The 27,783-nt window shown below is 44.6% G+C and overlaps 1 protein-coding gene and 1 long non-coding RNA gene across 2 annotated transcripts in view; one reads left to right on the top strand and one right to left on the bottom strand.

The window, feature by feature from the left end:
- The window catches only part of UBALD2 (UBA like domain containing 2), a 31,477-nt gene extending 7,487 nt beyond the window's left edge, over nucleotides 1-23,990 (bottom strand). The window contains exons 1-2 of the mRNA XM_083487740.1: nucleotides 23,299-23,990; nucleotides 21,594-21,656 (exon numbers count right to left, since the gene is read on the bottom strand). Of these exons, the coding sequence (XP_083343866.1) occupies nucleotides 21,594-21,656; nucleotides 23,299-23,418 (183 nt within the window). The 5' untranslated portion in view covers nucleotides 23,419-23,990. The remainder of the gene's footprint in view (nucleotides 1-21,593; nucleotides 21,657-23,298) is intronic.
- Nucleotides 12,312-23,644, top strand: LOC310699615. Its single transcript, XR_014522157.1, has 3 exons — nucleotides 12,312-17,075; nucleotides 17,145-19,239; nucleotides 19,468-23,644. It is a non-coding gene; the product is annotated as an uncharacterized lncRNA (long non-coding RNA).
- Nucleotides 23,991-27,783: the final 3,793 nt, after the last annotated feature.

Here is a 27,783-nt window from a genome sequence, read left to right as displayed (position 1 = left end):
CTGTGCAGCTTGCATTCGCTCCATAAGACGCACACACATTTCCCCTTACTTTTTAGGAGGGAAAAAGTGAGTCTTATAGAGCAAAAAATACAGTACTCTCAAATGAGAAAAACGGGTCATTATTCAAAAGTTGCTAAGTAAAACCTGCCACAAAGTTTTGAAGTGTAGAGCGGCTCCTATTTACGTTTCTAGCCTGTCCCCCATTTTCAATTCTGGTTTTCCCTCTCTCCCACCTGTGTTGAACCAAAGGTGAACTTGTTCCAGAAGCTTTGCTAACACCATCTTGGTAGTCAAGATTAACCCCACAACTAATTGGTAGTAGTTGTAGCAATGAGCTTTGATATACGTGAATTGGCTTGCTTTGATGTTACCCTTATCTGTGGGGCTTGGGGTGCTGGGCTTTGAGCCCAGAAAAGGGGAGCTATCCAAAAGGTTTGGATATTTGCCACCTATGCCCTCATCTGGCCAGGTGGAGTGATGGGAAGTCCTGGCCAAAGTTACATATGCTGCAATTTTCTTAGGCAATGTTTATAGTAAGTATAATATAATCCAGGGTAGGGGAACTGAGTTTATGTAGCTTAATGCATCAAAAGGTTAGCCAGAATATCCCACCTCAGGCAATGAAGTCAAATACATAAAGCCAAGATGCAGTTGGCCTCTACAGTTATCATCCATGCCCACCTTAGGCAATGTTGTGAAGATGCCTCACACCGTATAAACACTGGCCTATAGGGCTATTTTGTGATATTGTGCATGTTTTTAAAAAGCAAGCTTCTAGTCCTCATACATAGAAGGAAAACATCTGCAAGCCGCATGTGCTAAAGGTTCAAACAGCAGGGGCTTGCTGCAGTCAAGGGGCCTTCCTTGCCCCTACCTGCTCCCCACACCTACTTCATCCTTTTGAGGCCTGTTTCTTTCCGCCATTTCAATCCTTTAAAATATTCTGAATTCTGAGGGGAGAAAACCCACCCGACTGGAGTCAAAATGGTCTAACAATGCAATGTCAAAAGCAAGCCTGAAGGAAAAGTTATGTCTAACTCTGAAGCCTCTGCAAAATACTAGCTAGACCCCACCCACTTTTGGCCTCTGGCCCTGAGCAAACTACTTCTGAGGGAATGTGGCCCTCAGAATGTGGCCCTCGCCTGGGAGTGGAGGTTCCCTAGCCCCTTTAATCCTGCAGTCTCCTCACTTGTTCATTTCTAATTCTTTTTTAAACAAAACCCATCTCTGCATTAATTCTGAGGAGATCCAGAACATTTTTGGCATGAAGCATCGTTGTGGCATGTTGCTTTGCTTTGTTTCTCCAACGCCAACAGAATAGGCGTCATGTGAGTCCAATAAGTCACTGTAAAAACACACACACAGAAACTACTAGAGCCTTGCTTTGTTGGAAGGTGTGTTCTGGGGGTCATGTTTACTAGAGGGCAAGTTTCCTGTGTCACAAACAAGCCGAATCAAAAGAACTATAGTCCACAACATATATGGCAAAAACATTGCCAGTGAACACCATTGTCCTGAGGAGAAATGAACATTTCCCTCCAAGTAGCGCGTGCCAGATTAAACAATCCCAGAATAGACCAAAGGGGTGGGGGAAGAGAGAGAGAAAGAAAGAAACCCCACATCAGTTTTAGTCTATTTAGACACCGTGAACATGGCTGCCCTCTCTAAAAGGCAGGGCCCCATGTTAGCAGCCTCACAGTGATCAGCAGCGTTACCACAACAAACAGAGAAGTTACAAAACTAGCAAGGAGGGGGCTTCTTGCTCGGGTTACAAGAGACTTCCAATTCCCCACCACACACACACACCTGCAGGGACATCCATGCTAGGGTCACATAACACAACTTGGTGAAATCCAATACCAACCTAAAATCCAATGGATCTTTCAAGAGGAGAAAAATAGGTGTGAAAAATAACTTACAATTGACAACACCTCTTATAACAAGGGTAGGGGGGACTACATATGTGTGTACACACACACACACACACACACACACACAGAGAGAGAGAGAGAGAGAGAGGTGTTTTTTTCTTTAACTCAAAGTAGTTTTCAAGATTAGGAATAGTAGGGAGCTGCCTGGCACTGTCAATCTATTGGTCCATGTGGCTCAGTTCCTAGACCAGTGTTTCTCAAACTTGAGTCCCCAGCTGCTGTTGGACTACAGCTTCCATTATCACTGACCACTGGTCTTGCTCACTAGGGATGATGGGAGCTGTAGTCCAACAACAGCTGGAGACCCAAGCTTGAGAAACACCGTCCCAGATATTGCTGAACTACAACTCCCAAGCTGCTTGGTCAGGGATTATGGGAGTTGTAGCCCAGAAACATCTAGAGCACTAAGTCTACAGTGCTGACAGTGGCTCTCTTGGGTTGCAGACAAGAGTCTTCCAACCCATCTTGAGATGATAGGGATTGGACTCGAGACCTTTTACATGCAAACCACACACTCTGCGTTGAAGCTAAAGCCCTTCCCTGTGTTTTGGGTTGGAACAATAAAATACACAGTCATGTCAAGTAATATGCTTTGCTGATACTGAATGACGGGCAATTTTTATACAGGTTTTTTTTTAAAGGCACACAAATGGAAAGTTCAGGGTTAATTTGCAATCCAGAGCAAACACACAGAACAGCCATTCACAAACAAAGGTAGTTCCTGGCCTCTAGGAGAACCAGCCAATATAGTTCAAAGATGAGCATATGCATAAGCGCTGCATCCAGCTAAATCAGTATGTGGGGGGAACAATTTCTGCGAAGGCCATAATGGAACGTTTGCGAACACCCCGCCAAATCAGCTCAGGGGATTCCCCCAGAGCAGATTTGGGGTGATGTACCCAAGGAGTAGCAGTTCCACTGTGCTTGAGCAAGTTGTTCCACGCAGACATTTTTTTAAAAATTGGATTCAATCCAAAGACTCAAAAGCCAGGAGAGGCCTGCTGGCCATAGAAACAACTCAGGACACTGTGAGACCTGAAAAATTCAAGTACTGTAGAGAAATGAAATCTAAAGAACACATACGCATCTTCAGAAGAAGCAAGTGGCCAGAGATTGTAACTTCCTTTACTTTTCTGAATGATGTGCAGCTGCAAAGGGTTTGTTCCATCCATGCAACAAATCAAAGCTACGTGGGCTATGAAAAATGTGGACAGGCCCAAGCACAAAGTTCTTTTTACACCTCAGTCTCAGTTCTACTATGTCTACTTTATAAATGGCAAATTGCCTGTGGCAAGCAAACTTGAGGAATTTGTTGTGGGTGGAGTTAGGGCAGAATATAACCTCCATTATAGTAACTCGATGTTAAAAGGGTGGATTTTGCAACCAGGGTGAAAAAAAACCAAGGAACAGGTTCGACTTTGCAATGTAGATGTATCCCTATCAGCAAGAGCCAGGCTGCTTTTCCTTCTCATCTACAGACTAATTTAGCTAGCAGCTTGCGACATCCTAGAAACCTCTGGAGAGGTCCAACACAAAAGAGAAAAGCATCTCCGTCACCAGCTTCTCCTCACTTCCTGGTAAGTCCTCACAATTTTGTGTAATCATTCTAATTTTAGCATCTTAAAACACACACACACACACACACACACACACACACCCCTCCTGTGAGGTCTCTCCCCCCCCCCCCGGTCGTCACCCCAAATGCCTGCTGTCAACACCCATTTTGCAGCTGAAGGTGGGGGGAAACTTAAAATGGTGAGGGCCAGCCCACAGAAGGAAGAATTAGATCACTGTGTTCGGTGTGTACAAAAAAAAGGAAAAAAAAGCCTGCCGAACTTCAGAAAGGAAGAGGAGAACATGACTAACAGAAAAATGGGTGTGTGTTATGAAACAGCTGCCTGGGAAAAAGTGTGCAGCAGCCCAAAGAAAGGAGTGGGGAGGAGGAGAAAGAAACAGCAGCAGGGAAGGGTTCCTTTACCAATGCCCCAGTTTTAAAGGAGCAACAGGCCATTACTCCTTAAAGCATAAGGTATAGAAATACTACTGGACCACACAGCCTAGACACCACTTTGTAAATGAAGGCACCGTATTTTTTGCTCTATAAGACGCACCAGACCACAAGATGCACCTAGTTTTTGGAGGAGGAAAGCAAGAAAAAAAATATTCTGAATCTCAGAAGCCAGAACAGCAAGAGGGATCGCTGCGCAGTGAAAGCAGTGATCCCTCTTGCTGTTCTGGCTTCTGCGATAGCTGCGCAGCCTGCATTCGCTCCATAAGACGCACACACATTTCCCCTTACTTTTTAGGAGGGAAAAATGAGTCTTATAGAGCAAAAAATACGGTAACTCAACGGAACAATAACACCCAAACATACAGCCCAGAAAATCTGTTCTCCCTCTTGTTGCATTTGCTATGGATGCAGCAGAGGGACGGTGTTATCTATCCTAGCTGCAGGTGTGTTACCTCACCATCAAGCAGCACAGCCTGGCAGGAGCAAGCCCAGAACAGGCAGAAAGCAGGACCTATATAATTATAAACAGGGTTCAGCAGGGAGGAAACCATTGCATAATCCTCCCTTATACATGACTCAACCTTCCTGCCTGTCAAATTAAAAACAAACAAACGCAGCAACAACAAAATCCTAACAGAAGCTTTGCAAACTAAGGATTGGCAAGCGGAAGCACAGAAGGTAACCTTGACCTTCCTGGCATAAAACAAGCCCAGCTCGCCACGTGGGGCAAACACTCTTTTGCAATCCCAAGCAATTCAACCTTAACGCTCAATGCAGCCTAATAAGGAGGGGAATAGACATTTCTGAGCTTCGTATGCTGATTTATGGAAAACTATACTAGCTCGGCTACCACAAAGATCTCATCCTGTCCTTCTGTCATTAGCCTTGCACTGGAAGCTCCACTGTATGTTTCATACGGCCACAGTTCAGTGTGGGGTGGTTGTGCAAGCATGTTTTTAAAACAGAGAAGGCATTCACATGTGCCACAACAGGAGCATTAATTCCAACTGATTCGCTGCAAGTCGGAATCACGCTATCAGCTGCTATGTGTGTGGGGAAACGGCACCATTTGTGCCTGCAGCAAGCTGTGCAAAGTTAATATAATTAAAACAGTTAAGCTGTCACAGATCTCTTTTATTAAAGGCAAAGTCAATGCAGTGGTGTGAACTGACCCCAAATGGCATCATTGAACGCATCCATTGGCAAAGTAAGTAGCCTGGGTCATCGTCTATTTAGGGGTGAAGGCGTCAGTTAAACAGGGTGCACACCCCCAGGATAAAGCAAAATGGTTTGCGATAAGCAATACACTGACAGCCAAATCAACAGTGTTGCTAAACGGAAACCCACCAACAGCCAAAGCTGGACTGTTGTGAGAAGGAAGTCTTAGGAAAGAGCCAGTTCATGCGCTGGGCACATGACTGTGAGTTTGTCACTTGCCCACTTTGTGCCTCCTGGTGAACTCCTGTAATGTTTGAAGATTCAAGTCTATAAACACATGGGGACAAACCATCCCCTTGTGACACAAGTCCATCAAGCACCTTTAAAGACATACCTTTCAAACTCTCTAGCAACTACTCAAGTGTACCTGAGAGGCAAATTTGTCTGCTGTGTAGGAGAAATGAGAACTTTCCATGCTGAGAAAACACACAGGCACAGCGGTATCTTCACTGTCAAGCTACATTCATAAATATCACAGGCTGCATCCACAGCATACATTTAAAGCACCACTATACCATGTCAACAGCCATAGCTTCCCCCAAAGAATTATGGGAACTGTAGTTTAAGGGTGATGAGAAGAGAGCCCTATTCCCATCGCTGAGCTACAATTCCCAGAGTTCTCTGGGAAGAAGGATTGGTTGTTTAAGCACTCTGAGAATTGTAGCACAGGTCTCCTAACTCTCAGCTCCCCTTAAATGAGAGTTCCCAGGATTCTTTAGGGGAAGCCAAAGTTGTTCAAAGTGCTGTAACAGTGCTTTAAATATATGGTGTATTGGCAGTCTTTGAATCACAGAGATCTGCTTTGCAGTGCAAGACATTGCCGCTAAACACAAGGCCAAAGTTAGAGCATATCCAACAGCCAGTTGCCTGGGACAACTGCAATTCTTAGAAGGTATTATCAATGCCGTTTGTCTTGAGATGATCCTATACAAACATGGCAGTTTCAAACTAGGTTTACTGTGTTGAACAATTTATTTTGCTTTTGCCAGCCATGGGAAGGGACAACTAGCTAAGCAGGGTCCCAAAGCCTCGCCGCTGGCTATTACTTTTGCTCTCACCCCCAACTTAAGATTTTATGTAGGTCCGTGGGGTGCTCAGTGCTCTGTCAAGCACCAAGTTCTGGCCTTTTGCTTTGTGGAATCTCAGAATATACATAGCTGTGTAAAAACAATACAAATTCCAATGTTGCTGAACACATCTCAACAGCACTCCTACATATTAAATTCAATTATTCCTCGTAGCCTAAACCACTTTCCATTTATCATTCCAATGGCCTCTGGCCACAATCCCTGAACCCTCTGAAGCTGCTTCAGCCCCTCAGACATCACAAGGCGCTACTATTTTCTACGTGATTTGTGAGTCGCCCTGAAGGAGAGTAAGTAACTGCAACTCCACTGCATGGTTAATAATCAAAGCCTGCCATACCTGCAACACAGAATGAGAGCTCAATTTTTTTTTTTTTTAAAAAAAACACCTTTAAAATGGCATTTATTTGGGAAATGGAGCATTTGTCCATATTTGCTTCTATTAGCCTAGAAACCGAGCTTTTCTGGGGTGTCAAGGCTGCAGCTGGACAAAGAAAAAAAGGAGGAAGGTTGGATGCATGCATGTGTGTGTGTAAGACAATCATTTTATTTTTTTAGTTTCCATTTGTTCCTTAATATAAAAATGTTTATCCTACCCTGTTGCTGCTCATGCAGCATTCAGGGCAGTTCCCAACAATGTAAAATCGCATTACACTAGCACATAGTCAAACAGAAAAATAAAACAATAGGAGAGACAAAATAAACTACATTAACATCCATTTGAAAGCAGCAACCGCAGAGATCACAGGTAAAACTGACCATATGTATTTTTAAGTCTTTTGAAGTGTAACACATTTTTGTTCCTTCATATGCTCACCACCTGGCCAAAGACTTTCGGCTGATCTTGGGAGAAGGAAAGTGACATCAAGTCTGGTTTCAATAGCTCTGAAATAAACCCTGAAATAGCTCCATTTACAGCACACCAAATGTAGCAGAAATAGCGCTGATTTACACATTATGAATGAGCGTTCATGCAAGCATTGACTAGAGCATATACGGCCACATGACCAGTACAGTGCAAAGAACTTATGACACCATGTATATCGTCTCACATAACACCTTGCTGTTCACCTGAGCATGCAGAAGCATGCACGTGTGTGTGTGTGCATGTGTGCGTGCAAAGAACTTTGAACCACAAATGAACACTGCATGATCCTGATGTATTAAAACAATGCTCAGTGGGCGGGGGTGGCTTCTAGGAGGAAGTCTGGACCTTTCATTACACGCTGGCTGTGGCCAATGCTACAAGCGCTACGATAACGCACATGGTTACACAGAATGCTACGAAAAGGCTCTGATTTCAGCTGGTCATTTATATAGCACTGACAATGCACATAGTACAGAGCAGAGAAAAGCAAGCAACACACCCGCAGGTTCCTGCCCCAAGGAGATTGCAATGTACAGTTCAACATTGGAGAGATGAAGGCAGGGGGAGAAGAAAAGGGTGAAGCAAGAACAAAAGAAAGCAATCAAGATGCAAACTTAGGAACATGTTGCAGCACTGACACAGCCAGGGGAAAATATCTTATATTGTCCCAGCACAAAGAAAGCACACACAAAGCTGTCATGGCATTTTCACAATAGACAAAACTAAAGTGCCTAGAAACGTACAAAGCCACAAGCAAGCATCTTACGCCAGTGCTCCGTAAACATCCAGCGCACTTGATAACCTTAAATATTTTATAGTAAGCTGTAGTAGGAAGGAGAAGATCCCCAAGCCACCCTTACAATCAAACGCGCGCGCACACACACACACCAATTTCTTTTGTCCACATCCAATTACGCAGTTGGCCTTGACATATATTCAAATGGAGCTTGGCTGTGTTTTTCAGAACTCAACAAACTAAGCAAATAGACAATCATCCTGGGTGCTGGAGGAACTACAGAAAACACAGAATACTTTGATGTTGCTACTTGCTTGCCTTTACTCAATTCTGCGTTGCTCATTCACTTTAGTAGCCCAACTATTCTCCAAGAGACAAGGCTGCTCATGTTACCTCTACTACCTCTTGCCTACAAATATGTACCCTGCTTATCAATAAAACCATGCCCTAGGTAGGCTTACGAAGGTATAACAAAACAAAACAAAATAGAAATAAAGCTATAGCCCAACAATGAGAGGTAGAGGAACATATAAGGAGAGGAATAAAACAACAACAACAACAACAAAACTGCTGCTAAATATATTTGTTAAATTTGCACCTTGCCCTTTCCACCCCATAGTGGCTCACAGTGAAATAAGGTCTGGGTAAAACGCACACACAAACATTTTTTTGCCAAGAGTCAAAAACACAAACCGTTAGGTGCCATGCATACGGAGCTGCAGGGGAAACAATTCTGGAGTCAAGGTAGCACTAGACAGAAGAACCCAAAGTCTCAACCGCCAACCAGCCAATCTTGGCTGGTTAGGTCATCTGAAGGAAGAACTCCTCAGATGACCTCAAGGAATGGGCAAGTTTGTACAGGAATAGGCAGCCTTTGAGATACCATAAGCAAGGGCAGGGATACTATGGCCATCTAGAACTTGCTGGTCTACAACTCCCTTCATCCCTGAGCACTTCAACCTCTGGAGGGCCACAGGCTCCCCATTCCTTCCCCATACAGGGTGGGTTCATGTCTCATAGGTTACCAGCAGCATGTTGACTAAAGCCTCAGGACACACAACATAACGCTCTTGAAACTGGCAAGCTGTGCTCCAAATGGCCTGGTCATGTTGTGCGGATGCCTGATTATCGTCTTCCAAAGCAACTACTCTCTTCCGAATTTAAAAATGGAAAGCATACTGCTGGTGGTCAATGAAAGAGGTTTAAAGACTGTCTCAAGGCAAATCTAGAAAAATGTAGTATAAACACTGACAATTGGGAAACACTGGACTGCAAGCGCTCCAGTTGGAGAACAGCCTTTACCAAAGGTGTCATGGGCTTTGAAGACACTCGAACTCAGGATGCAAGGGAGAAACGTGCTAAGTGGAAGGCATGCTTGGCAAATCCACACCATGATCAACTCCCACCCAGAAAGCATGTGTGGATCCAGAATTGGCCTCCACAGTCACTTATGGACTCATTTTTAAAACCGTGTTTATGGAAGACAATCTTACTCGGCTACGAGTGATCGCCAAAGAAGAAGAAGAATAAAGAGGTCCCAGTTAGAACCACAACCAAAGCTGGTGAAAAGAACTTCGTGCCATTGGGGTGTCCAAAAAGCAGGAGTATAACCTCAGATGAAACTCCAACCCTTGGATCAGACCATTAGCAGCACCTCCATCTTGTGTAGGCAAAATCTCAGTTTACCCCTTGTCCAGTTTATTACCGACCCCAAAACATAAGATCGCCACTTTACTACCATCATTTTCGCTGGTGGAAAACAGCAGCAGAGAGGCACTAACTGAACCCAAGCCAGGAGGAACTCCCAATTCTCCTCAATACAGACAAATTGGTAAATGCATCTGCAGACAAGGTGTCAGATATTCCTTACTGCACAGGTTATTTTCTTCTTTTCAGCAAGTTAATAAACCCAGTCTGTACCATTTCCACTTCTTCTAAATTATCTGCCTTTGAGGGGGGAAGTGGGTGGGTTTTTTGTTTTTTTAACTATTCATGACAAGCATATTTCATTCAAAATACTCTAGGCCAGCACTGGGCTGCCTCTTTTAGCAAAAAGTGCTGCAGTGTTGCACATTAAAATTGTCACACGTACATCAGCATGCAGATTAAGTGCAATTAAAGCATTCTGCTTGTTATTTTCAAAACTCTGGCAGACACAAAGATGTGATTTAAATGCATGTTGTTACACCGTGGCAATAACACAGAATCAGTTATTTTGTGCAGAATTTAGGACTCGGACCCTCATATTTATTTCAAGCAAGTTGCTAAATAGGTATGCTTGAAATTGTTTGTAGACAATGCCTGACAGTGGTTCAGAAACTGGTGAAATGGGAGAGGGTGGTTGTCACCGAGCCGAACTTCCAGAGATGAGGAAGAAGAGCTCAATCCCGTACAAAATAAATATAATCAAATGGGCTTCGTTACACAGGTCACAGAACACAGGTTTCCTTGTGGCTGTGTTTTAAAACAGAGATTGTGAGGAAAGACGTGCACCAGGCTTCAGGAATATGTTTTGTCAGAGCAGAAGACACCTGGAAGCCAGTGGGATAATTACTGTATTGCTACAAGCAACTGCTTGTATAAAGCTGCCCTGAATCCCCTCAAACACACCCCTACTATCCTCTTGCTGCAGCCAGGAGGAAAAACCAGAAGTGATTACCAACTGAGTGACTGCAGGACTGCACACCTACTTTTAACACCCTCCCCAGCTGCATTGGAAAACCTGCCTCCATGGCCCAAGAGTCTAGGCAAGTGGACAGAACTATGCATTTATTTTTGGAGGCTGTCAAGATGCTGTTGGATTCCCCAGTGCCATGATTTGGAGGGCCACACATTCCCAGTCCCCATTTTAAAGGAAAACAAGAGTGCCTCTTGTTGCCTACCAGCATTGTAGAATTCTACAGTGGTACCTCAGGTTAAGTACTTAATTTGTTCCAGAGGTCCGTACTTAACCTGAAACTGTTCTTAACCTGAAGCACCACTTTAGCTAATGGGGCCTCCTGCTGCTGCCGCGCCGCCGGAGCACAATTTCTGTTCTCATCCTGAAGCAAAGTTCTTAACCTAAAGCACTATTTCTGGGTTAGCGGAGTCTGTAACTTGAAGCGTATGTAACCTGAAGCGTATGTAACCTGAGGTACCACTGTATTTCCCAAGGTACTCCCAAACCTCAAAGAGGTGGTGAATGTAAGTGAGAAGTCTGCGAGGCGAGGGGAGCACAAGAGCCAAGAACTATTTCAAGCCGCCCTGATTATCGTAATTTCAGCCTCAACATGCTTACTTGCTTTGAAGTACTCCCTCTCTTTTTTTTAAAAAAAAAAACCCTTTATATAAGGATCAAAGCATCAAAATATACAAAAACATAAGTGTCCATCCATTCTTACCACAACATTGAAAACACTTGAATTTTCAGCTTTTAAAATTATTGATCCTAACTGTTATAGGATCATAGAATTGTAGAGTTGAAAGGGATCGTGAGGATCATTCTAGGCCAACCCCCTGAAATGCAGGAATCTTTTTGCCCAACGTGGGGCTCGAGCCCTATATTTTTATATTTAATAAATTGAATGACTTTTACAGTGGTAAATAAAACACAATCAATTTTCAGTGAATTCATCCCATCTTTGATTTTCTTCTTTCCTTATAACGTATCATTATTTAAGGGTTTGATGAACCAAGAGGATGGGAGGGGGGGGGTTTAAATCTCTGCAATGACAGCTAAGTACCTCCCCAAATAATTGTCCATGTAGACTAAAGCAAGTGTTATATCCATGTGGTGCTCTAAGGAGTGTTCACTGGGGAGGGGGTGCCAGGAAGTGTAGACAAGTGTGCAGAAAAGGAAGATGAGAAGTGGGGCAGATGACGTGTAACCATGCTTGCTTGTGACACAACAGGGGGACAGTCCCTGCAGATTCTAGAAACAGACTGAAGAGCCGCCCAGGAAGAAGTCAAGTTTGCTTCCAGGTACTGCCTCATCTACATGTTAGGGCCCTGTCCTCTTAGGCTGCACATACAGCAATACAGCATACATTTAAAACACAATGAAAGCACATGGCTTCCGCCAAATAATCCTGGGAAATGGTAGTTTGTTAAAAGCGTTGGAAACTGAAGCTCTGAGAAGGATAAACTACAGTTCGCAGGGTTATGCAGCCTTCGGGTCACTTTCTGCTACCCTTGATTTCCAAGTACAGTGATACCTCGGGTTACATACACTTCAGGTTACAGACTCCTCTAACTCAGAAATAGTACCTCGGGTTAAGAAATCTGCTTCAGGATGAGAACAGAAATCGTGCTCTGGCGGCACAACAGCAGCGGGAGGCCCCATTAGCTAAAGTGGTGCTTCAGGTTAAGAACAGTTTCAGGTTAAGAACAGACCTCCGGAACGAATTAAGTACTTAACCCAAGGTACCACTGTAGCTGAAAAATGGTAGGACTGAAGAGGGCAGGATGGGGAGAGGATGGGGAGAGCCCTGAACAGCATTCACTAAAAGGTCAAAAGGCCGTGGCCTTCGCTGCAGGAAAGTGGGGGGTGCAGATTTTATTGTAGTTTTCAGACTAGAGTTTGCCTTTTCAGGCCATCTTAAAATAATTCCTCCTTTCTCCTGCAACTCTCTGTGTCACTACAGCACTACACTGTTCTGGAAAGTCTGATACTCTGGGATAGGTTCTTGGGATCAAAGAAGGCTTCAGGTGTTGGGGGTGGTGGTGAAATGGGTTAAAGATTACCTTCCCTCCTTTCCCCAACTGGAGATCTTCCAGGATCAAAGTTCCTCTGATGGGAACAAGTTAGTCATGCCCACTAATTTCAATGGGTCAATTCGGAGAATGACTAACCCTAGATACAGGCCTCTAGATCCAGGCAGTAACATCTTAACACTGATATTGGGTCACTGAGTCACACACACACCATGTTAAATGCTCTCCTCTGGTCTAAAGGACTGGCTAGGTCTATACATGGTTAGTTTTAAGTTATGCAGCATCACCCTAGAGACCATTCACTGCAATGGGAAAAACCTTTAAATACTCACAACCAAGCAATTACTTCCTTCTCTTCAGATGAAGTACCTAAACTAAAATTAGGAGATTTAATTCAATGTCTTTTCTTGGGAGTTTCCAAATTGCTAGCAGTTCAAAGGCAATGAAAGCCCGCCCCAGGGCAGCTATCTGCCTCCAACGCATGCAAGCACACATGGAATTTTGCCTCTGTAACCCCCACATACATGACCTGGAACACTGGTTGGATCAAGGGAACAGCTGTGCTGTTTTTTTACTTTATTTATTGCCTATCTACAATGTCATATCTGTACAGCCTAAAGGCAGAGTCAGAAGGTCTCTACCCCACATGCCGGCTTACAGCTCTTACATCTGTAACACAAAAACCTTGCACAAATACTATGCAAAGATTGAAAGATCATTAACCCCCCCCATCTCTCTCCCCTCTTCCCCCCCCCCAAGTGTATAATGTCTATGACAACATTGTCTCATACCAAATGTAAACAAACTGTGAAAATGACTATGAATTGAAAGTAGAGACACTGTATGTACTTTTTGGTTACACAAGTAAATTTTTAATAAAAATTCTTCATCATCATCATCTCTTAGATCCTTAACCACTGGCCATGCTAGCTGCAGCTAACAGGAGCACATCTGGAGGGCCAACGCCTGGGTCTAGTGAACAGGCAGTAGTCACATCACTGAAGCTAAGCAGAGCTGGTTCTGGATGCAACTTGAGATGGGAGGGCAGCGGGCTTTAAAGATGCCCACCCCCCCGGAAGAAGATGTGGGGCCTGAGTACCATTAAGTCAGTAACTGGCCCAGGCAAGCAACCACCGAACTCAAGCCAAGTACTGTCACTAACTGCAAAGAGAGGTGTGTGTGTGTGTGTGTGTGTGTGTATTGCAGGAACTCCCCCCCCCCTTTCACTAGAACCCTAAGGTTTACCAGTTGATTCTAAGTACAAAACCATGGGATGGGAAGCAGGCAAGCATTTGGAATTAAAAGAAGAGCCTACTGCCAAGGACAGGAATTTGTGTTTGGTACTAGAACGCAAGCTTGCAATCCTTCCACCCAAAATACCACCCCTGCTTTTCCTGAGCTTTCTTCAATTTGGCGGCCTAATGTAAAGTGGGTTGGGAGATCCGGACCTACGTACTTTTTGCTCATCTAAAGAGAGTAAAAAAAGTAGTTGTGATGGCCTATTAAAAATAAATAAATCCAACAACCACAGCAGGGAAAGGCCTTTATTAGGACCAACCCAAAGTGCACAAAACAATGAGCAAGCTTTTGAGTTCCCCAAAGCTCTTCGTTGAGCAAAAGCAGTGGCCTGGGGAAGAGGAGAAAAGTTTGCATTGGCCTCAGTCTGAAGAGAGAATGTGGGAAGAGACAGCAGACTTAATTGGATTAGCCTATCCCAGGTGCTATGAAAGGTTTCAGATAACACCCAAGAGTGCTAAGATAAAGGAACACACAATTCCTTATTTTTGAGAAGATAAAATCCAGCACCCGGGTCCCTGCCCATTCTGCTGATCTTTCTAAAACAGGGGTGGGTAAGCTTTTTTTTTTTTTGCCTTTCCTTGTGGGCTTGGATACCAGTGGTGGGCAGAGCAGTGGATGTTACTTTTAGCAATACAAAAGGCAGAGAGGGTTTTTTAAAAAACATATTCACACCTCTGTCCTCCTTCCAAGCAAGCAAGAGGCATTATGATCACAGATCAAAGACACATTCCAGACAGGCGAAAGTATTCCCAGGAACGGATCTATGGCCTCAGGGACTGGGTGCAGCTAGGGGAGAGTTCCTGGTCAAACAGAGAGGTCTTTGAAGGCTGCATGAGGCTTGAGGTTCTCTGATCTCTAAGGCAGAGTTCAGCAAACTTAGCGCACCTTGGGCCGGTGTCTCCAGCGCCGATCGCGTGGCGGGCTGGAGGAGCGCGTGCCCATACGCTATTTCCAGCGCACTTGCGGGTTGGAGGAGCACCGGAAATAGCTTGTGCGCATGTGCACGGGCCTCCTCCGACCCGGATGTGCACCAGAAATAGCGCTTCTGCATGCGCACATAACGCGTGCGCATGCGTACAAGCTATTTCCGGTGCTCCTTCGGCCTGGAAGTGGGCAGCTGTGCAGTGCACCGGTGTGGGCGGTGGCAGCAGGCCGGATAAACAAGTCCCTCAGGCCTTATCCAGCCGGCGTACCTTAGTTTGGGGACCCCTGCTCTAAGGAGAGAGGAAGTGAAACAGCAGACTAGCATGGTGGCAGCACAGCAGTTGGGAAGACATGGATAGGGACAATCTTTGTTTCGGTGGCAGGGTAGTGCTGGTGTCAAGCAAACCAAGGACTTGGGCTTGTAGACCACAATGAGGAGGGAGGTGATGTCAGCAACCCAAGACTCTTTAAGCAGAACTAGATGCCCCTTAACTGAACTGCCACAAGAACAAAATAAAAATACACCAAGTTTCTCTCCACTCCACCCCCAAATTTTTGTTTTCTCTGGGGAGCCAGGGATTTTCCATTGGGCTTCATATGCCCCACATGCTAGTGTTTCAACCAGAGAGAGGGGCTGGAAGCAAAGCAAAACACCACCCTCTAAAATCCAACATTTAAGATCCTGAAATGCCTCTGGGAAACGTAGATTACAAAAGGGGTTTCTGGGAGGGAATAGTCACACAGAACATCATGACTTGAGCACTAGTTTCCTGATTAATGTGTCACCGGTTATAGAGAGATTGGGGGGGGGGGATTGAAGATAGCCTTCCAAAGGAGACAGGATATCCTTTGTTTGCAATCTCTATTAAACTGCCCCTAGCGAATGCAGGAACTGTAAACTCCTTAATGCTTGGCAGTTGGGAGAAACATTCCAGGCCATGTAAAAATGGGCCCAGCTCGTGTCTCTTTAACACAGCTATGTTACGGCGATGCCTTGGCTTAAATCTACATCTCAGAAACAGTTTTTATGAATAAATGGAGCCCCGGCAAATCTGCAGTCTGCATGCTAATGAGAGAAATAAGGAATTTCAGAATGCCAGACAAGGAGAGCAGGAAGGAGGTTTTCCTCAGACTGCTGAATCTGTTTACTTCTATTGTTTTGGTTTGGTGCTGCTTTTCAAAGTGGCGTCTACCTGTCAGCGAGCGCTGGTGACTTGCTTGAAACACACACAAACATACAAATATAAGGATCAAAGAAAGGAGGGCAGAAGTGGATTTGCTGGCAATATGTGCAGAAGGGCACACAGCACCAAGAACTGGATATAAAACAGATTAAACAGGCTAAGCTCCCTGTAGCAGTCAGGCACTGAACTAGGCTCCCCCGCTGTGTGCTAAGCATTTCAAACACCTTGAATCAAATCTGAAATCCTACTTGCTTCTTTCAGCCGGCTAGCTGAGCTGCAGAAGGGACTGCACAAGATGAAAGGGGTCCGTCAAGATTCCAGCTTGGCTCCGGGTATGGACATGATTAGCCGAGACTCCTGGTGATCCCTGGAATGTTGTCTAGCTCCATGATGCAAAAAGGGCATCATCACCTTTCCCTTACTTACCCTTAGCAATGTCTCACACACCCAAATGACAAACCCTCAATGCTGCCTGGCTCCATTTGATGTGCTGCAAACCCCAGCTGCCAATCACAGGTAAGCTGCCTTCTCCCCAAGTCAGACCTTGGAGTCCCGTCTAATCCAGTATTGTCTATGTGCTAGCTAGCAATAGTTCTCCAGGATTTCAGACTGGAGCCTCTCTCAGATGTATTTGGAGATGGCAGCACTTGAAACACGAGAACTCTTGAATGCAACGCACATACCAGGGTTTGTCGTTTCCTATATGTATCATACCTACTCACCCGGCATGAAACCTCACAATAAGATGACATCATGCAGATTAAGGTAATCAGGAGCCAGATTTCTGGCGGCAGACATATAATGCCTTCCAGCAAAGCTGGACTTTTTAAAGCCATATATTGGGACAGATGCATGGGGGAAGTGTGGGCTGTGCCCATGTGAAACATCCTACCTATATAATAAAAAGGCTGCTACTACTGGACCCAATAAAGGATCAAGATGGCATCTCCAGTGACTCTAATCCAGATGTGAGGCATCTTTGACCCTCCAAATGTTGCAGAACTACATCTCCCATCATGCCTGGCAATGCTTACCTAGGTTGATGGGAGCTGTAGTTCAACAAGATCTGGACAAATAAAAAAAAAATTGTCCAGTAGCACCTTAGAGACCAACTAAGTTTGTTCTGGGTATAAGCTTTCATGTGCATGCACACTTCTTCAGATACACACGAAAGCTTATACGCAAAACAAACTTAGTTGGTCTCTAAGGTGCAACTGAATAATTTATTAATTTTTTTCAACTGCATCAGACCAACACGGCTACCTACCTGAATCTACATCTGGACAGTGTTAGCTCAAATATATAAGCTAGGTGCCAAATGGCACCTTAAATCTGGGTTACAGTTGCCACAACAGAATGTCTATTTGCCAGGAGGTTGGATTGTGATCTCAACTACATTGCTTGACTGTAGCTTGCTCTTACAACAATTCACTTGTCACAGCATGCAAGAAGGAGAACCACACTCAGTGGAAGTGGAAATAACTGTGGACTAAGGCAGAGGTTTTTAAACTGTGGGCGCCAACTCGGTGTCCAGAAATCTCCACGTAGTCACAATTGGACCCACACCAGTAGGAAAACATGCCTGGCTAATTTCTAACACTGCAACTGGAGAGCCAAAAGTCCTCCATACTTGCTTAACCAAAGGGTCAAGAGGCCTGTTTTATTTCCCCTTTTCCTGGAGAACTCGGCAAACTTTTTGTACACATTTTAACACTGCAACATAGGACCCCATTCCGCAGCCTCAAGTGCAGAATATCTAGGGTTAGTTGATTTATGATTTAGAGGTTTAATGTTACCAGGAGACAGGAAAGTCAACGAGGTCTCAGAGAACTTAGTAGGCCTCACCACTTGGGATGGGCTTGAATTCCTTGTAAGTCACATGTGAAGCGACTCAAGGACACGGCATCCAAGTTTTCAAGCAAACCTCTAAACACAAGAGATCTACTTTCACATTCAGGATTAAAAGAGCAAGCTTAAATTAGCTCACTGGCCACAGGGAACGTGTTCCAACAAACCTGGCAGTGGAATATGAATCAGGATTCCAGCTCTTGCCACCTCATACAGGCCATTCCTCTTATACCACAGTTTATTTCCCAACATCTTGAATTTACTTGTCTATACTGTATTGCACAGCAAACCCCTGACAAAAAGAGGGAGGACTCTGCTGAAGGGGAAGAAAGAACCTGACACATGAACTTTGATAAGGCATTCATAAAATACTAGTGATAAGGCAAAACCAGAGCAATGATAAACAAAACCAGAGAGACGAGGACATTGTGAAGCCATATGGAGAGGGTGTGAGAGAAAAGATCCTTTAAACAGACTAAAGATACTTTAGAGCAGGGAGCTGTTAAATTGCATTTCAAAGAGAAGATGCTGATTCAATATTTTAATAAAATCTTGAATTATTCCAGGAATCAAAACAAGAGAGATATTTAACCCCAAAGTTATAACCTTGGCATGACAAACGGAAATTATCTTCTAAAAGCACGACAATTCTCCATCTTTGAGAGCTCAGCTTTCCTTTGCTAAACTAATACAGACATTTCCTGATTATCATTAATACTTCTGTTAAACTGTGAAAGGGCTTTACACCCCCAAAACCTTGTTTATTCCCGAAAACATTATTTGCATGCAAACCTCAGCTTCACTACCTGAAGAATCATGGAGCAGATGAGGTGACAGACTCTTCTCTGCCTGATATACTAAAGTCAGAGGAGACTATATGTGGGGGTAGATGAACAAATAATCCAATCTGCTGCAAGACAGCTTCCTATGCTTCTGAAGTGCATTGTAAACCAGGTCATGCCCATTACACAAAAAAGACAAATGGAAAGGAACATTTGCTAAAGTTAACCTATCTCCAAGAAAACTGGGTCACACTGCTCATTGCAAAATATATACAGTACAGAAGTAGATGAACAGAGTTTTCTTAAATTTTTTTGTCATCTGGAGAATAGCAAACAGTGTCCACAAATTTCAGCCACTTATCATTTACAATTTTGTTTTGTACACAAAATGCACCTGGGACAAAAAAAAATAGCCCCCCCCCCCAATCTACAGTCATACTTCGGGTTACGAACACTACGGGCTGCGGACAGCGCCAAACCCGGAAGTACCAGAATGGGTTACTTCCAGGTTTCGTCGCTCGCGCATACGTGCAAAATGACGTCGGGCGCATGCACAGAAGCGCCAAATTGTTTCACGCGCATGCACAGATGCAGCACTTCAGGCTGCGAATGGTGCGGGTCGTGAACATGCCTCCTGCATGGATCACATTCGCAACCCAAGGTATGACTGTACAGTGGTACCTCGGGTTAAGAACTTAATTCGTTCTGGAGGTCTGTTCTTAACCTGAAACTGTTCTTAACCTGAAGCACCACTTTAGCTAATGGGGCCTCCTGCTGCTACTGTGCCGCTGCTGCACGATTTCTGTTCTCATCCTGAAGCAAAGTTCTTAACCCGAGGTACTATTTCTGGGTTAGCGGAGTCTGTAACCTGAAGCGCATGTAACCCAAGGTACCACTGTACTGATTTTTGACACTGGGATGTGTTTCCCCCACCCAGGCCAATGTTAATCTATTGTGGTAAAATAAAAATACTATCCAATTTTTTTCAAAGAAAAATTAACCCCCCTTCCCCAAAAAGCAGTTAGGTGCCCTTCCTCTGATAACACACACATCATGGCTTTTATTCTAGGACATTTTACCATCCCAAGACACACTTTAATCAGCTTGGAGTAAAAAAAAACTACCCCATAAAAACTTTCAATGTCTAATTATTAGTATTCTTAACTCAACAAGCTGGTGGGGGCCATTGTGCATGTGATATTCCTTTCCAATATCAATAAAAGGAGTAAATGTGTGCAGTTGCATACCTATGCAGTCATGTTCAAAACTTTCGTATTTTGGTATGTGCAATTGGGACAAAACATACATTTTCATGGGTTTCACAAGTGAAAGTGTGCACGTTTCCCCAACTCTTACACTCACATTGGAAAGGTACATAAAACAACCTTAATTCTGTGACCAGAATGAATCATGGTTTAAAAGTCTCTCTTCCCCAAGATTAACCAGGGGTGACAGGCTCAGAATCTGTTCTACATGAAAACTTAAGGTTTAAGTACAGGGCTTATTTGGCAGTGGCCCCAAAGTTGCTAAACATCCTCTCCAGCTATGTCTAACCCTGTAGAACTTGAAAATGCACAAGAGTCTTTAACTGAGATTGTAAATATCCTAATTTACTTTTTTTAAAAGGAATGTTGTAATTATTTTCCATAAATCACTTTGTTAGGTTCTCCTGAGAAGCAGTACAAAAATGCCTTAAAAAGGAGTAAGGCATGCACACAAATATCCATTTCAGGAAATTTTATGATACAGACCCTTCTAATGTTCCCAGCTGGATGTTTCCTATTAATTTTGTTGTTTTTACATTCTCATAACTTTTATCATATGATTCACTTTAATCTATTTTAAGGCCAGCCTGAGGAACATAACTAAGAATCTAATGAGCATATCTAAAGGTAGAACACTACATAACTAAATTTGTGACCATTTGAATAAACAGGATCGCTCTTACATAGCTACACATTCTTACTGCAGCTAAAGCTTTACAGATATGGGCATGCAATAGCAAAAACAAAACAAAACGCTTTGAAAATGTTCCCTAAATTCAAATGGAAAACTAGTAGGTTCTCGGGGTAATAAAATCTACGCTGCCCAAGTAGCAAGCAAACAGCATTAAAATTCCATGAGATATTTCTTCCCCAGTCTCCCCCCCCCCCCCACTTCTAAGGCTAGACATCGGTTTTAACAATGGCCAAGTACGGGGGTGGGGGGGAGCTGCAGCTTAAGTCTCTATCTTCTATTATCCTAGCACACAGCACTGGTTTAGTTTCCTTTAAAAAAAAAAACCACTTCCTTTGCTTGCCAAAGAAACTTGCCCTCAGTCAAGGTCATGTAAAGTTTTGCTCAAGTTTAGACAAAATGTGCAGAGGCAGGGGGAATAAAAACCCAAACTTTGTCTGAATTTGCTCCTTCCCTCCAACCCTGAAGGTTTTCCAGTTATTCAAGAGCATAAACATAAGTAAGGTAGATTTATGTGAGCACAAAGGTTGGGGGCGGAGGGAGGAGAAGAGAGAAACAGAAGTCCATGTTTCCTGGCAGACATTTTGGCTCTTGTTTACATTTGCAGTCTGTGTGTTTCTCTTGTTGCAGAGCAATATGGCTGTCTGAAGAGCTGACAGCTTTGAATGCACAACCACTGCTGGCTGCAGGCTCGTGTTCCCCTCCCAGTATCAAAGGTTGTGTAAAATTATGCAGACGTTGCACATACAAGGCAAAAGAGTTCCTCCTCCTCATATTTACACGGCTTGACAAGTCAACTGCTGTTAAGGAAGGGGGTGGTCTTTGATTTGTCATTTAGAAGGTGCTTTCTAAGCTTATGGGGAAAGGACTAAGGCAGTTTTGTTCTGGGTTTATTTGTCCACAGAAGCAAGGAATATGCAAAGTGTTTCTCTTTTAAAAAAATAAATGGCACGCACTCACACACAAACACATACTCCAATTGCAAAATTTCACTTCAGCCCACAAGAAACAAAGATACTGTGAAGAACAGCGTGAACCTGAGAAGTTTGAGCTACTTACCATTTGATGGTGGTGGTGGGTGTTAGGAATGTTGGTTTCTTGAAAAAAAGCACTCAAAGCAGTCTATGTTTAAAAAAAAAACACAAGCCTACAATTAGAACAAGGGGCTACAGCCTGAACAAAATAAGTGAAGTTGGAGGGCACGGATTAGCAGCAAGATTTTTGCAGCAATAAAAAGAAAAGGAGAAGACCTCCTGACATGCTTCTTTCCCCCCTCCCCAAATACTTGAAGTGTCAGCAAATAATCTAAGTTGACAAACACAGGCCCGGTTTGGGCCCTTACATTCTTCAGCATTGGCTTGGGACACCTTTGAAATGTTAATTTGTCTTCCCTCTCCCTTTTGGGAGGGGAGAACAGGAACAACAACAACAAAAGAGACAGAAGAAAACCCAAAACAAACAGAGCTTCCCCTGCCTTCAGTTTTCACAAGACAAGAGGTGTTCACACACACACCAAAAGGCAGGAGCCTAGAAGAAGAGACTGAGGAATGTAAGGGAACATACACACACACCCCAATCGCAATTGGGGGTGGTTTCCTCTTTTTTTTTAAAAAAAAAAATGACAATCAAGTCAGAAATACGAGTGTTTGTTTAGATTTAGAACAACAAGAGGGGCAGGAAGAAGTATTGGTATAAGGGGGCAGAAGGGACGAAAATTTTAGTATAATTTATAGTATAGTATAGTATAAACACTATATCTAGTGAAAGTGAACAAAGAGCCTTATTGCATCTGTGGTCAAGATGCAGGCTCAAGCCAACCTTTTCCTGCTCTCCAGCCTTATTAACCAAAACAAAGAGCACACCTTTAAAGCAGTTCGGCTAGGCTGGGCAGAATTTGACCACGTTCCTCTTTAAAACAACGATGTTGCTATGTTTCACCATGCAAACCGCTTGTGTGTGTGTGTTAGGGTGCGAGAGATTACTAAACACAGGCCAAGCTTCGAAACTGATCCCACACCCCCTTCCCCGGTCGAGGGGGAAAAATGCCGTCGTCTCCTTGACACTTCTTTTCCGCAAGGGCCTGGTGGCCTAGTCAAGAAATAAATTACTATTAGGGGGATGGGGGCTAGATAAGCAGAAACAAACCGGTCGTCTTTCTCTTCCCCCACCCCCCTAACTACCGCATGGCCTACTGGAGGTTTCAATTCTTAGAGCGATTCCGAGTTTCCCTTCAACTCGAAGCTTCATGGCTTTTGGAAATAGTTATTCCAACGATTGTTCCGACCATGCAGCAGCCTTTCTCTCCCGGCCTAACAATTACAATAATATAAATGTGCGTCCAACCCCCCCTTTTTTTCTCTCTCTCTCCCACGACCAGCTGCAACAAGAGATTAGTCAACACGCAAAAAGGCCCAGCGCATTCCCAGCCCCGGAAGGCACTTACTACTCCGGGAGGAGGCAGACGTTCTTTAAATGCCTTTGATGGGTTGTTTATTTATCTGTTGCCAGCAGAAATCCGCCGTCCCCCACCCCCCACTCCCGCGTTACACAAAAGGGTGCAGGATCTTTTTGTACGTCTGTGTGGTGCGGGGGAGGGGGGGTATTGCTGAATCCACCACCACGGGCAACTGTTTCCGCCACCCGCCACCCTACTAAGAATTGGAGGTGGGGGGTTCGCGTTAATTTCCACCACCTTTCGCTCGTCGGCATTGCGGGTGGGGGGGAGGGGTGCCGCGTGGGTAAAAAAGAAGGGGTCTCAACGTACCTCGAACTGCCAGTGTGCCGCCTGCAGCAGCTGCTTTGCTTGATCCGCCGCACAGCCCGCAGCCAGCACGAACTGGTTGATCATGACCTGATGCCGAAGCTCCTCCATATTCACCGACATGGCGAGAGAAACGAAACCACAACAAGGGAGGGAGGGAGGAGGAGGAGAGCCAAACACGGCGCCGGCGGTATGCGTGAGTGTTCCGGGGAGGGGAAAATCCACAAAGGATCCCTTCTTCTCCTCTTCCTCCCCAAAACTCCCAAGCCGCTTCTGTGTATCCGAAGCTTCAGAGCCGATGAATCGCCCCCTCGGCCTCCCCCTCCTGCTTCAATTGGCACGAACAAGGGTATGTTGATGTCCCCCTCCCGCCCCTCTCGTAGCTCCTCGGCAGCTAAAACACCACAAACAACAGCATCCAGGGGAGGAGCATGTGGAGAAAATCGGGGTGGGCAGCGGGGGAAGCCGGCGGTGTCTCAACGTTCTATTCCACGCTTCCCGAGGCCGCTGATTGGCCGCTGCAGTGTTCTCTGCGTGTATGAACGTTCGGTTGCGAATCTTCCAGGCGCTGGATGTTTCTCTTTCTTTGTCCCGCCCCCTTCAACCCCATTGCTTGCATTTGATTGGAGGAAAGGAGCCACTAGGCTCCTTGCTTATTGGTTGGATGCTATGTTTTGGCTGAGAGAGATGCTGTTATTGGTTAGGGTTTTTATCGTAAGGGGGAGGGTAAAACTATGCTCTTGTTTGAACTGAACTGGAAATTCTACTCCTTTTGTTGATTGGCTGCTCTGCTCCCCCTCCCGTTCTTTTTTCCACTGTTGTAAAAAAGAAGAAGAAAAAGAAGAAGGAAGAAGAAGAAAAAAAGTGTAGTTTGTAAAAGCCAAGTTCATTGACGAGCTTCACTGTAACCAGCATGCTCAGCTGGAAAAACAAGAAAGCACAGCAGTGAGTCATTTCCTTTGAAAAGGCTGGTCATCCTGAAAACTAAAGTTATCACACAATAGGAAAAGATATAGATAAGATGCATAACCACTGTTGGAAACACAGTTTAGAACTTCCGGAGCAAAAATTGGAAATGTTACTTCTTGTAATTTTATGCTAGACCTGCTTTTACTAATTCATGCCACAGCAAAATGCTGGTGACAACTTCCCCTTGAAAAAAAACATGATTTTGAAGAAATCTGAAATGCAGTTTTTTTTCCTGTCTGCCTTCTTTTTATGAATCAACTTCTCTAGGGCCTTGAATGAAAGGGTGAAAATTCTCTTGGGGCTTCCGGACCCCCCTGGGCTAAAGGGAAATGCAGGTCAATCCTGGTTACCTTTAGCCAGGGGTCAGCAAACGTTTTCAGCCGGGGGCCGGTCCCCTGTCCCTCAGACCTTGTGGGGGGCCGGACTATATTTTGAAAAAAAATAATGAACGAATTCCTATGCCCCACAAATAACCCAGAGATGCATTTTAAATAAAAGGACACATTCTACTCATGTAAAAACACACTGATTCCTGGACCGTCTGTGGGCCAGATTTAGAAGGCGATTGGGCCGGATCTGGTCCCCGGGCCTTAGTTTGCCTACCCATGACTTTAGCTCTACTGTGCTGACTGCTGAGCAGAGCCGTTCCTACGCGATGCAGTAGAGACAGCAGATTTGGAGTTGCCATTAGAAGACAACACGTTGGCAACTATTGTTTGATTGCCATATTTTTTGTTACCACCAAGGGAGTGGTCCTTTAGGCATATTGCTTCCATTTGTCCTGGGCCATCTGTGCTGCTGAAACTGTTGTGGGCATGTTGTCAAACGTAAACCTGCTTGGGTTTATTCGCACACACCTCCCGCTCTCTATGAAGTCCTGCAAAAGGCTATTCTCACACTGGTATTCCAAAATGCAATCCCCAGGGAGTACTGACATGCAGGCTATCACCTCAGTACAGTGGTACCTCGGGTTAAGAACTTAATTTGTTCTGGAGGTCTGTTCTTAACCTGAAACTGTTCTTAACCTGAGGTACCACTTTAGCTAATGGGGCCTCCCGCTGCCGTCGTGCCGCTAGAGCACGGTTTCTGTTCTCATCCTGAGGTAAAGTTCTTAACCCAAGGTGCTATTTCTGGGTTAGCGGAGTCTGTAACCTGAAGCATCTGTAACCTGAAACTTCTGTAACCCGAGGTACTACTGTACATGGTAGGTGCATCTGGAAATCTGTGTGGCTTGACTGAAACTACAGCTTGCTGTGGGATAAGAGCTCTTCGAGAATCACAATTGTGACATTGGTGGGTTCATGGTGGGTTTCAGAACCATCTGAGGGTGTTATATGCGCATCTTACAGAGCAACCCCACTGAGTTCACTCCTAGGTAAGCTGTGTATAGGACTGCAGCCTTCAATACATTGTGAACCTCTCTTTCCCCAATGTTGTCAATATGGGATAGAAACATAAGAATTGCTCTGTCTCCATCAAACTGATCAGCTATAGCCAGCCAGGTGCTATTTGCATTTTCATTGCTGAAGCACACTAGAATATTTACAGGGAACTTTCCACTCAACCAGGGACGCGTGTGGCGCTGTGGGTTAGACCTAGGAGCCTAGGATTGCCAATCAGAAGGTCAACGGTTCAAATCCTCGCGACAGGGTGAGCTCCCATTGCCCGGTCCCTGCTCCTGCCAACCTAGCAGTTCAAAAGCACGTCAAAGTGCAAGTAGATAAATAGGTACCGCTCCAGCGGGAAGGTAAACGGCATTTCTGTGCGCTGCTATGGTTTGCCAGAAACGGCTTAGTCATGCTGGCCACATGACCTGAAAGCTGTATGCCGGCTCCCTCAGCCAATAAAGCGAGATGAGTGCCGCAACTCCAGAGTCGGCCACAACAGGACCTAATGGTCAGGGGTCCCTTTACCTTTACCTTCCATACAACCACAAGATCTCTTTTCTGGTTCAGACCCCATCACGGTAATGCAAAGTGTTTTTGTGTGTATGTCACGTCCCCCCTCCCACCCCCCAACAGTGGATCACTTTGCACTGGCTTAGACTTACACTGAACACCATCTACTGCTTTTGTTCCCATGATCACTCAGTTATAGGAGCTCTTCACAATTTGTCTTTGTTTTCACCATCCTGAATAGCTCAGTATCATTCACCACACTCTGGGCTAATGTTATTCCTGCCTCCAAATCACAAATGACTTAATTAAAGGGAATGGGGAAGAGAAATCAGATGTATATTATAGCCAATAAATACGGACAGATTTGTGCCAGAGTTGATTTAAGCCTCATGTGTCAAAATGCCCCTCTTTACTGAAGCATTTTAGCTGCAAGGATCCAGTTGCCACAAACGGTGTTAATCTCTGAAATCAAGGCATCTGGGATGGCTGGTCCTTTGAAAGTGCTCGTGTACAGTACAGTAGTACCTCAGGTTAAGTACTTAATTCGTTCCGGAGGTCCGTTCTTAACCTGAAACTGTTCTTAACCTGAAGCACCACTTTAGCTAATGGGGCCTCCTGCTGCTGCTGCGCCGCCAGAGCCCAATTTCTGTTCTTATCCTGAAGCACTATTTCTGGGTTAGCAGAGTGTGTAACCTGAAGCGTATGTAACCCAAGGTACCACTGTACTCTGCAGCCTGATTTTAGGCATGCTTATTCAGAGGGAAGTCCCACCAAGTCTCATTTAACAGCCTGATCCAATAGCCCAGGTATAGCCAATATGGTTCCCTCCATAACTGGGGATGATGGGTGTTGCAGCACAACTTTGGCTAACTCTGCAGTAGCACATCATAGTTGCAATACTATATCCAACCAGCAGCAGAGACAACAATACAGCAATAGCCGTAGAAACAAAAGCTATTAGAGCAACGTTGACAGACACTTCTGCAGAGTTCCTGGAAATTCTTATCCCGCCCACTAATCGCAGTGTCACTCGTTGACAACACTCTCTCGTGTTGGTCATATATGGGAAGCGCCAATTAACACAGAGTGTCTGGAGGAATGCGACAGCTTGTCATGCTACCTAATGCCTTCTCTTTTCATTGGCTTGCTGTGGACTGACAGCTGGGTGGCATGCATGCAGGATTCCCAGGAGAAGGGTTTGAGTCCCACTGGAGCACCAGTGATTACAAAAATAAAATGCTAGCAACAACACAACCGATTCGTGTTGCTATCATCAGTAGGAAGGGAGCAAGCATTTTGCAAGGGAGAAGAATGGAATATGTAAGAGCATGCTTGCAGGAAATAGAACCATGAATTGGATGTTAACTCAGTGGGAAAGAGTAATGCAATGGGAAATGGGAAACAGAGGTTCAAAGTTCTACCTTGAGGAAATACAAACATGGCTGCCACTCCCAGAAGGCAAAGTTCCCTTTTGGCAGCTTTTGACAGCAACAATAATTGCAAGTGTTGAAGGGATGAGGCAACAGAACTAGAGGCAGGGCCTCTCATTCTGGAGAAGAACACCCCATCAGATCAGGCAGAAATAAGATCCACGATGAGTTATTGCTGTAGTTATTTCCTG

The sequence above is a fragment of the Podarcis liolepis genome (genome assembly GCF_965112155.1).
Source record: "Podarcis liolepis genome assembly, chromosome: 2".
NCBI lineage: Eukaryota > Metazoa > Chordata > Lepidosauria > Squamata > Lacertidae > Podarcis > Podarcis liolepis.
The sequence above is the reverse complement of the archived record's forward strand: the minus strand, read 5'-3'. Positions and strand labels throughout refer to the sequence as shown.